The 12,803-nt window shown below is 35.7% G+C and overlaps 1 protein-coding gene across 1 annotated transcript in view; it reads left to right on the forward strand.

Annotated features, from left to right (window-relative positions):
• Window positions 1–1,047: 1,047 nt before the first annotated feature.
• Window positions 1,048–12,803, forward strand: part of LOC150098943 (uncharacterized) — a 336,257-nt gene continuing 324,501 nt past the window's right edge. Inside the window, exon 1 of the mRNA XM_090405002.1 lies at window positions 1,048–1,962. Coding sequence (XP_090261128.1) covers window positions 1,095–1,962 — 868 coding nt within the window. The 5' untranslated portion in view covers window positions 1,048–1,094. The remainder of the gene's footprint in view (window positions 1,963–12,803) is intronic.

A 12,803-nucleotide genomic window follows, 5' to 3' on the forward strand; every position in this document is an offset into this window, starting at 1 on the left:
ATAAAATGATGCTTTTCCTTCCATTAAAGTATCCGAAAAAATTCCAGTTTTAATAATTTACTTCCTCTAGAAATCATGACTGGCATTTATTTACTCTTGTGCTATAATAACTCTCCATATTTTAATATGGAGTTCAGACTAACGTTCGTGTATTTGAAAACTTGAATAAATTAAATATTGATCGCAGACATTTAATTAGTCATTCTCATACAGTTCAAAAGATTACTATACCGTACACACGGGAAATAAGATAAAAGAATTAAGATTTTCATTTGTATTCGAACGTCAATTTTTTTTTTTCTAGATTAAAAGATGAATTGTTATATTTTGAGCTAAAGTCGAGATCAAGCTTGGTTTCAATATGGCTCTTCTTTATGTATTTATTTAGCATTTATTTATGAGGTCGTAAGATTGTACTCCGAGTATCTCATCGCTTATTAATAACCAAATAAAACCGCGAAACTATTCTTAACTTCACGTTTCGGTGTGTTTCAGTCTCTTGCACTAAAGTATGGCAATGTTTGTTAGACTCGCTTGGTTTAATCTTGTGGAAACTCATCATAGATTCTCTCTCTCTGATTTGGTAATTTAGTGACGTACGGACCCCCACCCCCGTCCCCCAGAAATGAAGAATATTTAACCCAAGTATTGAAATAAAGCAATCGGTTGAATACGTGTCATTTCAGTGCTTCACTATTTATCTGCGCATGCGTTGCAAGCATGAGCGAAAGAAAAGCAGGGAGGGTAGGAAGCAGAGGCGGGAAGAGACGGGGAAAATAAATGCGCTGGAAATGCTAACATAGAGCGCTTCGCATGCCTGTACTCGCGCCGTTTCGAACTAGCACGCAAGACACACACACATACGCACGGACGGAGCATCAGGCTCTCTTCGCATTAGGATGAACTGGAAGAGGGTTGCCACTGGAAACAACGCTCACGTTGCTTCGGCCACACCGCAGTCACACGGTGGACGGGCATGAGCGTTGTCGGCAAGTAACTATCGGATACAGCTGGAAATCTTTTTTTCCCCTTCGAGGATTTTTCGACGACAGCCACGTCAACATCTCGCCAAGCTTACGACCACTCAGTCGAACATGGATTCTGTCCAATGCGAGGCTAACCAGTCGGATAAACCGAATAGTGACACCGATATCTCCGGCGAGCGATTTCCTCTTGACCTGCAGATCGAAGGTAAGCCGCCCAGGTCGATCAGTCAGATACAAGACGGCATCATCTTACTGGTGACCCCGGAGAACGAAGACGGAGATCAAAGGTCACCTTTGGGATCTTCTCGCAGTTTGATGGTCAACAGCCACCTGTTGTTACCTTTGCCCATCGACGACGACGAGGACTCCCTGCTCGATCGCCGCCACTCGGTCCAGGTGGATCTACTGGAGCCGAAAACCCGTCGACACGATCGCAAGCGATCTTGTCCGGACACGGATATCCGTAAGAGCAGAGAGAGAAGACGGCGCGGGAGTTCGGCATCTCGGCTGTCTGACCCACGGGATAACGGCACCCTGACTCCCAGACATTCCAAGGATAGGCTGACGCCTTCGTCCCGCTGTTCTAGTAATTGCAGCGTCAGCCACAGCAGGCGATCCTCCCGGACGGACGAAGAAGAAAACTTCCTGCATCACCACCACCACCATCACCACCACCACAGGGGCTCTCGGCACAGCATCGACGAGCACAGCTACCACAAGCACCACCGGAGCAATAGCACCGCGTCCGTGATCACCCAGGGTGATCGGAGTTCGCGCCGGACCTCCCGTCTTTCCACACCCACTGTCGTTGTCACCGACGGTGACACCCGTCCCTGCGATCCCGATGCCGAAGAACCCAGCGGTCATCGCCGAATCATCATCATGGTGATTGGTTCGTTCGCCGTGTTTATTTTAGTGATGTGTGTTGTATTGGTGGCTGTCACTTTAACCCTTTCGCCCAGGATTGACGATCTCGGTGAGTGTTTCACTTTTTTTTTTCAATTTTCCTTCATTTAAACGATGCTCCAGTGCTAAGTTACGACTGTTCGCATACTCGCCATGTCTGTTTATCTAGGACCACGTGCGTCTATTGGACGTTAGTCTAAGTAACACATAGCGGCTTATCACGGTAATGCTTTTGAGCAGCGCGATGTGTGGAGTTTTAATTTCTTTTATGTTTGCGCGCGCGTGTGTGTGTAGCTTCTAGCTATTTGTTGCACCAAGGTTAACATTAGAGGAATAATCTGTGCTAACCCTAACTCATAATTGTGTGAGCTTTTGCAACTTGAAATATGGCTTACCCACCGCAGTTTATTTGGCGAGAGCACCGCACACGCTGATGAAACTCTAATTACACAGACTGGTGGTTTAAGCGACTTCTGAAATTGAAACCCTTAATCAGAAAGGCTGCTAACGATATGATACTGGGAAAGACGCCATCTGCCGTAATTTAAAACCTACATCAAGTAAGATTTAAGAACAAGACACCCCAAAAAAATGAAAAAAAGGGCTCGATTATAAATGAGAAAATTTTAATCATGTAAGTTTAGAATATTTTTCTTATGAAGTGGAACGAACTTGCGCGAGGTTTAAATTAAGACTTATTATTATGGAAGGATTTTATTAACACCGCAAAAAGAAATTCAAAGCTCGTCTCGGTAAGTTGGCGACAATTTTGGTATCACTGTCGTGTACACGCAACAAAAACCTATTCCTCCATTTTTAAATCACGCGATGTGGTTGCACTTTATTCGTGTTCTTTTATTATTCGATACTCGATGTGTTTGAACAGGAATTAAGCCATGAAAAGCAGGGCTATCAATTGAATTGGTGGAAAAATGTTTTGATACAAGGATGATAATAAAGATACACACATTCCAATTAATGATTTTATTAATTGTTAGTGCAAATGATGATAATCGAAAAAACACTGATGTATCCATAATGGAAACGTGGAATTCCATATTCAGTTCTTTGCATTGTGTTTATGAGTGGTGATAAAGGATTAGGTAAGAAATTAGTTTCAAATTAATATTACTTATAATATACTAAAGTATATTACAAGATCTGTAATATACATTAGTACTGTGATGATCTGAGGTTGGATAAACAGGGATCTTTGATCTAGAAACCAAATTCGGAACTTTTTTTTCCAATTCAGGCCTACTCGGAGTATAGTAGTAATATCATAGTGGGCGTCGAAAACCATCTACAACCACAAACATCCACACCACCTTTGGATTGCAATCCCACCCTATTGGAGAACACAGTAGCTATCCACTAGACCAACCAGGCCACCCTATTTGGCATTTTGTTTACGAATAAAAGAACACGTAAGCGGCACTGAAACCGAAGTAAGATGTGTATTTTTGTTGGAGAAAAATTCAGGGTTTCCTCCAGCATAGAGACAAACAGACTTCTTAATACAGAAGAAATTTCAGTTCATGATCTACCGGACAGAAGGATTTAAGAATTATAAAAACCAGATGCTTTAAATATTGTTTGATTTTTCATTAATGATATTTATCTTGTAAAAATAAAAGTGGGACGAAATATTGAGCACACCTCCAACTTGGAATAAACAATTTGTATCTTTCGTACCAACATAACAAATGATGACTCTATTTGACTTTAATTAGGTATACATCCTGGTATAATGTGAAATAGCATATTGCGCGGAGGTCATGCCTTTGTGACCGTATAGAGAGATACGTCTACTAGTGGAAGTCCGATAAAATAATCTTCTTGATAGACTACATTGTATTTCCATGACAATGTTTTTATTAATGTTTATAACAATTTCAGTGGTGACGAATTTTTAATTTGATGTGCTGTATTTTAATATAACATACTAGACTCCTCTGAAAAGAGACGACCTATTTTGGGTTCATAAAATAGGTTTAGGAGCGAACATTCATTAGAACACAAAATGGTAATTATGTAGTCTGACAAATGATTAGTTTCTTACGAAAATATCTTTACTGCTCAAGCCATACTAGTGGCGACATGCGTTTGTTTTGCTTTACGGAAGAAATATCAAAATTCACATTTAATTACAATTATGGAGTTCTGTAGGAAGCCGGTCTTTATGGTGAGTTCCTGGTATGGATTCCTCTGGCATTGTTGTAATGAAAGGATAAATCCCAATGGTCATTGACCTGACGATAATCTTTAAGCTGCGGAGAAGATGCAACAAATGAAGTGGCATCCGATTATTGATAAAAATTGACCCAATTGCGAACAATTCGTAAGGAATAAAACAGCTCCAAAAAGAAAAGAGAAGTCATATTTCAATGTGTGTCATTTCTGTGGGATGATAGATCATTCACGGTCACGAAGTGCCTCCCTACTGCAGTTGGAAGATCGACACTTGAAAAGATCTCTGTTCTAAGTCAGTCAGGCACGTAAGGAACATATTTCTAATGGTTTGATAACAATGCGTGTAGGGTAGTTGTCTCAAAGGCAGGAGGTAGCGTTTTGCCTTCCAGAAATTCGGGTTTTGTGTATTTCGGAAAACAGACAAGCCAACTTGGTTGACGGCGCGGTTCGCAGAGTGGATCCGTACCCACTGCGGAATTCGAAACCACAGGTTGCGGTTTCGAATTCCGCAATGAGACCCCACTCCACTTATTGAAGGCTTGAAATTATTATTATTATCTGAGACCTCCAGGGAGTCATGGACGGATGAGTCCTTGATTGGTTCCATGTTTTGGTTCTTCATTAAGTAAAAATAAAGTAGAAAAATGCATTAAATTAATAAAGGATGGTCAAAGGCTATTTTATATGCGAAAACTAGACTTATATATCCATAAAATACACTGAAATAAAGTCATTCGCATTATTTTTCTGAATAGGTGTGTTTCATTTATATAAGATGTTTTATGACAGTAAATAATACAAAAACATAAATGAATAGAGTACATTTTAAGCTTAATATTCCACGCACGCAATACATCATGCTCCTATGCATAAGTATAGTTTCCATAAACCTTACGTAAAGCTTTCTTCGTCAAATGATGACGAAGAAAGGTTTAGGATAGTTTAGCTAGCAATTCTACTCAAGACATTTTCCATTTTATGCTTTTGGTTTGTATCACGAGAACCATCGGCTACAGAGATTTTTTTATCACGCGACTAAGAATAAGTTGAAAACAATTTGCATGCTACAGGCGTGGCCAACTTCATTATATACGAGGGCCAATATATGATCCGAGTGGTAGCGGTTCGGGCCGCACACTTTTAGACAGAACTTAAATCAAAATAAAGTCTGCATTTTTTCTAGGCAATAGTTATATGTATTGAATTATTATATTTGTTAAATCATTTTACTACTACGAGAGCAATATAAAATACTTAATTGATTTAAATATAAATTGTTAAATTAAATTTACTTACATATTTTTGGTTTTTATTACATGTAACACAACTTAATGAGAACACTGTGAGTACACAAAGGCTGAAGTAACTGACCAGGGAACACAAACTGCAACAATAACACTGTTAACTGTGAAACTGATCACTGTAACCAGAGCAAGTGACTTTCAATGATGCGTTACTCGGGAGCACATAGAAATCTGCCACTCCCACTACTACAACTCGCACACAGAAGCAGTAGATTTTATAAATTGAATAATCTTTTTAAAGCAATTTTGATTCCGTGTTGAGAATATAAATTATTTCCGTCATCAGGAATAATGAACACAACTAGTATATCAATCAGAAAATCTGCGATCGAAACTGATAGCTAAATTGATAATATATGTAATTTAATATAGTTTTTATCCTGTCGCGGGCCTGCTGTTGTCCACCTATGCTCTATAGTAACATTTAATTTTCTAAATGTAATTCTAAAAAGCGTTTCATATATTTTTATTCAAGTTTAAAACTGGTAAAAATAAAATACAAACTGGTTCAAATGTTTATTAGGAGCAGAACCCCCATACGTCGGTTTTAATGGGGAAAAGTTATAGAGTGAAATTGAAAAAAAAAATGAAGTAAACAAAATTAACTTTAGAATTGTAAAGATGAAACGTATGCATTTATTTAATGTTCTTCTAAGAATAGATAACAACATACAGGGCTGGAAAACGAATATGAATTGAGTACATTCTCCCATTCATTGTAAACAGTATTAATTATGGAGTATAAGATCACTTGGCTATTGAACAGACGTACCGATAAAGAAGTTGTTCCTCTTTATAAAGCGTTTGGTCATTTGGGTTTCTTCGGATGAAACAAAACAAAAGTAGAGAGAATTCAGAGGCGAGTGACTAAAATGGTCTGTGGAATTCTCCATATGAGGATAGATTGAGGGGTTTGGGACTGCAAAAGTTGGTTGATACTAGAAAGAGGGAGGGATATGATAAAACATTTAAGTTAAAAGGTTTTATAAAATTGATGCAAAGGGAATGTTTCAGCACTAGGCTAGATGGGACAGAACAAGGGGGTAGTCACCCTGGAAGTTTACGAATGTGGCTAATAAGGGTGTGAGGACTAAATGCTTGGAGGGTTGCGAATTGAATACAATGGGTTGTCAAAATCAGTTGCTAGTGCTGTGTCTGAGTAATGGGGTCAAGGAGAGGTAATGCACGTTGTGTTGACTGTTGAAGTCTCCCAAAATATCTTAGGACTCCATGTCCGTACAATAATAATCTTTCGGAGTAATGTTCCCTCGGCAATGTCTATTTGCAAGTAGTATAAAAGAGGATTTCTTAAGTGAGGGGGGGGGTTTAAAATATTTAGTGCATTTTACATTTTGTTTGAGCCACAATAGATCATTCAAGTAGTCTCATATAACTTGAACCAACCTTGTGTGCTGCTGTCGTAATATATTTAAGTATTGAACAACTTTTATCCAAGTTTTCCCAACCATATCAAATACACTAAAAAGTTTATTGTCAAATAATCTTGGTTGGCGAATCATTTAATATTACGTACATGAAGTACAGTATTCTGTTTTCCTGTGTAGTCGTCTTTCTGAAGATGGCTGCAAGTAAAAGATGCAAAAAATAATATTTTATCTTCCGTGTTCCTTTCCACTGTAACTCTGTTACTTCCGTCTTCCTTTTGTTTTCTTTTGGCCTATATTTTCTGATAAATTTACCTTGAAATGCTTCAAGTCAGGAACGCCTGTATGCCGACTAGGATATGTAAAAATGGAAGGAACGATAAATAAAATATGAAATGCCCAAATACACATTTCTCAGATTATAACTGGGAATTCTAACTTTTAGATAAAGCCAGTCTGAGACATGAAATATAAGCAGTGATAAAAGGACTCGAAAAGATACTTAATTAATAATAGAAAATCTTTAAACCTGTCGGTTGAATATTTTTACAACCCCGCTTGTCATATTTATTTTATAAATTCCATTTTATGAGATTGGGAAACGTAAATTAAACATTAGCGCGCATTTAAAGGCTTTTCTTCCCTAACTTGATTTATTTTTATTACAGTCTTTCGGACTGGTGTGGTCCCTCTATTCGTTTCCATAAACTACATCGTTGTAGTCGGAACAGAACTTTTTTTTTTATCGCCTACTTCACATTTCGCATCACGCCTTGATGCTCAATGCAATTTCAAATGAAGATTGTCGCACACGCGCGCGTGCGTTCACGTACCATGTAACTCATGATTGGCAGGACGTCTCCAATATTCCTACATGTCTGCGTTATTGTTTATGCGATATGTTTTTTTTTTTTTTTCTCCCCCGTTGGAAAAGTCAGAATAGAATAAATGTGAAAATTTATATGTTAAAAATTTCGGTGTAAATATGTATGGCTTTTTCCCAGCGAATAAAAAAAAAGTTGTTTTTTTTTTCTTGACAGAATTTTAAATATTGAATACCACCGATTCTACTGTTAAGTCGAACCCGAATCAAACTCCGTCTTCAAATTCTGTTTTGTTGAACAATAGAGTTCTGTTTTTCGTGTGCATGATTGCAAGAGAAGTATGAGTTCTAGTTAAAAGTATTTTGTGTCACAGTCAAACATAATATTGATGGAGAATACATAAAAATGTCTTAACCATATTCTAGCTATGGTTTAGTATATAAAATGGAATGGTAAGCCTAAAAATTTGGAGAGTAATTAATGTATGGAAAATTAGGTCTGTTAAGTGCGAATTTCCAATTTACTTTATAAGCAATAAAATTCATTTATTTACTAGTTATTATAAGCTATTTTCGAGAATTTTATTCACATCTATTAATTTTAAAAATTAGTTTGATTGTTACACCATTTAGAAATCTATATAATCTATTTATAAAATATTCATAAAATAATTGTCTTCTGAAGCTGTAAATATTCATTGTTATTGTTTCTCAATTAGTGTATCTAGAAAAGGCAATTGGCTATTCTTTAGAAACGTGAACTGTGTTTTTTGGTGGAAGGAAATTATTTTTGTAAGAAATTCAAAAGGGTGTTTCGGTGCCTCTTCAAATTATGAAAACATCTACATATCTCCACCAAACCAACGGCTTTGGTTTAATTTGGAAAGGATGTCAGCTTCTGATTTTTCCATGAACAGATCAGCGCAGGGAGGTGATAAGGGACTGCCCATGGCTAAGTCATTCATTGTTATTGGATTCGTGAAGTCGTTATTGTCATGTGACACTACGAGGCGCGATAGAGCACTTCGCACCATTATACCCCACTCGCCATCTTCCCTGCTTAATCTTCCAACTTCTAATACCGTCATAACAACACAATCCCACCTGTCACCACCATCAACAGTAGTTTTTGTCTGTAAATTGCATGTTTTCTTGGCCGATTTGCCTGTATGCGAAATGAAAAACCCGTGTTTCTAGGATAGGAAAAAAAACTTTTCCTACCTCCGTGTGCAATTGGCTATTCACCTTCTGTTGAAAAAGTCCATATGAGGATCTCTCTCGTTACGACGAGAATCGAACTCGAGTATTTTCCAATCGAAGGGCGCAATTTCCCGTTGTTCTTCTAATTGTGCTCGGGAGGCGCAACGTATTTTTAGTATTTTTCTTCCATTTTGGGACTGTTTCTTCAAAGAGTGAAGTTAAAAAAAAAGTGTTGTAAAAGTATCCGGTGAATTAACAACTTAAAAGTGATCAAGTGATGGTTCTTTTTCTCCTACTGTTTTTCTGCCTATCAGCGCCACCGTTAACCATCAAAAGACTCATAACGAGAAATTTGAACTCTCATTATATGCATATATTATGTATATTTCTTAATAATTATACTTAATTATATAATTTATATAGAAATCTAATACAACTATTTAATATATTACAAATAAAATTATAATTTTGTTAACAATTTAATAACACCATTTAAAAATCTACAGAAATATTCTATATAAATGATTTTTAGATTTATAAAATGTTTTAAATTTATATAAATACTGTATATAAATATAAATACATAAATAAATTTCTATTAGATAGATATTCTTCAGGGATAAAAATAAAAATTTCGTACAATAAATAGTTTTTTTTTTAGGGAAAAACAGTACATTGAAATATTTCCATTAGGTTGAGTTGTAAGTGTATATATTTCTCGTTATAAAGCGCTATTTCAGAACAACTTCCTTCTGAAATAGCGCTTTGTCTTTTAAGCGGCGCACATATTCTTAATAGGAGGAAAGTTAACAACAGCATCCATAGAAACTAACGCAGTTTCGGAAGGCGTCGCACATTCCTGTAATATTTGCATCCTGCTTTTACACGTGCCTTCGTGTCATTCTAAAATGGATCAAATCAGTGCGTGCGACAGAAAAGCTAAGTGTAATCAGTGGCTGGTTTGTCAGCAAATCTCTTGCCGATAACCGGTATTTTTGGTCGCACGCTCTACTCTATCCCAGTAATTTCAGGCATCTGTTTCGAAAATTGCCAATTTAATTGACACATGAAGAATTGTAAGCATTATTTATACGTAGATCCGTCTCAGAAGAATATAAAAGTAGTCGGTTTGAAGCAATTGTATGGTTGAAAATCTTTCATCTTTGCATGTGATTTGTAGTTTTTTTTTTGTTTTTTTTTTGAGATAATTTTACAGTATAGATATATTTTGTAGATCCAAAAGTAATACATGCGCATACATTTCCTTGAAGTACTTTGTCTCAAATAATTCAAGATTTATCCATTTTTTTAAACTGCTCGCATGGGTCTTCCATTTGAAGTTATTGTCCAAAAACAAACCTAGGGAATAACTCCTACTTTCTGGGAAGTAGGAGTTATTCATGACTACGGAAAGGCCCTCATTTCCGTAGTCATGATTGGTACACGGCCATTTCTACCGATGGTTTGTAGGCTTAAGGGTAACGAAAGTAGCCAGCAAATAAAACAAATTGTCCTTATTGTGTGACATACTCGTAATATTAACTCGCGCTATAGCTGGACAGGTACATTTGTCATTTATTATATTTGGTTTCATTAATTCAAAATATGTACGCTTTTTCCCATACATGTAAATATGATTTGCTTTTTTAGTAAATTTTAAACCATAAAATAAGTTAACAGGCCAATATACATATGAACTAATTTTGTCAGGAGGTTATTTAACAGTAATCATATTTATCTTTATTTTATTAAGCTATCGGTTTTTTGGACATTTATTATTACCAAATTTTTTGTCTTCTGTGTCTTTCATTAGAATTTTCAATAAAAAAAGTTTTCAGTATCGTTTATATTAAACTTTCATTAGAATTACGAATAACACCATTTATTATTTCAAATGTATTATTTATAATAAATCTCCTATTAACTTTTCGAACTACAGAGTTAATCGACCGTGAGATGCGGTGATTAATTCCCTTGGAGGGTAATGAATAGCAATGCTATAGCCAATGAAGTCCTAACTGATGCTCGGCTATTGCTGTTACCCTCCTGCCATGATCAGAGCTTTAATAGCTCAAGAACACCTTATCCTTACACTGTCCTCCACAGATAACGGGGAAAATGAAAAGCATTCTTGCTTCGCCCCTTTAAGCCAGTCCTTAAAGGACTATTTCAAACTACAGATTGAATCAGTAGATAAGAGGATGTTCAAAAATCTGTTATTATGGTATATCTCCCCTCCCCCCCCCAAAAAAAAATTAAAACAATACCAGATTGGCATGTAAGCGTAATAGTTAATAGGAATATAAGATTTTTCCTATTTCAACTGGAGTTCTTCATGGAGACTCTTTTGTACCATATCTTTCTTGTTATCTTTTCTAACTCCCATTCCTAAACCTGCCACTTCATTTATTATTCGGCAAATAACATAGCAACATGCTCATCTTCATTTAATAGATTATCTCCGTGAGCTGTTGTTATATGCATATTTATATATATATATTTCCTTATTCATATCTGAATGAAATAAGATGTTATAATCAATTTTTTTGTAATGTTCAGTTCCGTTTGTTGAGCATGAATCACCCGATTTTAGTGTTTCATATCATTTTATCTTTCTCTGTCAGCGTGCATTTAAGAGAACCATACGATATTAGTCCTTCAGTTGGGAAAGAAAAAAAAAAACCTGATTCACGTCCTTCCTAGCAAGCGAAGAGACTTAAGTTTTGCAAATGAAGATGTGTTAGCCACTATAGCATTACAAAAGATAGCACGGTAATTCATTCAATTTTTGAGAGCAAATACTTAATGGTCAGAGAGCCAATACAAATTTACTACCAAAAAAATTACTGACGTCGTAGTCTGACTTTCTTCGTCCTTAAAAATCAGTACAAGGACAGACTGCGCCATGTATCTGCAGGAGACATCGGTTGATAATTTTTTTATGCAGAAATTCTTCCGGAAACTGATTTTACTTTCCGAAAATTGATCTGCGAATACATTTGACACAGTAGAGGGGGGGGGCATCCATTATGGTTTCTGGAAATAATTTAAAATTTACCCTGTTATTTGGTCTGTTTCTTCATATTTCTAAAAATCTTAATCTTCTTGTATTTTTAGAAGTGTTCTTTCCCGAGTTTTTTTTCGCCTCATCCTTTCCCTCCCCTTCATAAATTTACTAATAACATTTCTCACAGGCGAATATCTTTTATAACAAATGAAAATTCTTACAGGCAAGTATCGCAAGGATTCGACACATAAAAACTAAACGTAGAGCTCCATCACAAACCAAAATGAGTTCCGAGAAATTATGTCAACAACACCGTTTCCACAACTTGGCAAATTTGCAAATTATATTACTAAAGAAAACATTAATGAAATAAATATGTACCCGTTAACTTTATATGAATATTATTAATGTATTTTAAAATGAATAAACTCGATAGATACATCATTCCAAGTGTGTAGAGCAGAGGCTTTCGAGTTTATTCAAATACTTTGCGAACGCGCACACACTCTTTAATATAATTAATAAAGAAAGAATAAGGAATTATGGATTAAAAAAAGAAAACATGAAGTTGTTTATTTAATAAATGAAACTATAATAATGGATTCATACGCACGCACGCGCGTGTGTGTATGTGTATAACACACCGGTAAAAGATGAAATAGCTAATAAAGAAAATTAACCAGTGCAGTTTCATAATGACATATTGTAAATCACATATTTTGGATATTAATTCAATATATATCTATAAATAAAGAAAAATTTGAATAAAACGTTAAATATTTTAATTAATAAAATTCAAAATTTTTCAAAAATTTTTATAAATAACAAAAGTGAATTATGCACCATAACATAAATTATATAAATATTATTTTTATAGATGATGATTATTTCTAATTTATTTTGATATTTTAAAATAATGAACATGTTAGAATAATGAACGAGTTATACAAACACAAATGCAGAGTCCTACTGACACGGAATCGACCGTGAGATGCGGTG

Source organism: Typopeltis vanoorti, chromosome 15 (assembly GCF_054136105.1).
Source record: "Typopeltis vanoorti isolate ZY-2024b chromosome 15, IOZ_Tvanoo_1.0, whole genome shotgun sequence".
Lineage (NCBI taxonomy): Eukaryota > Metazoa > Arthropoda > Arachnida > Uropygi > Thelyphonidae > Typopeltis > Typopeltis vanoorti.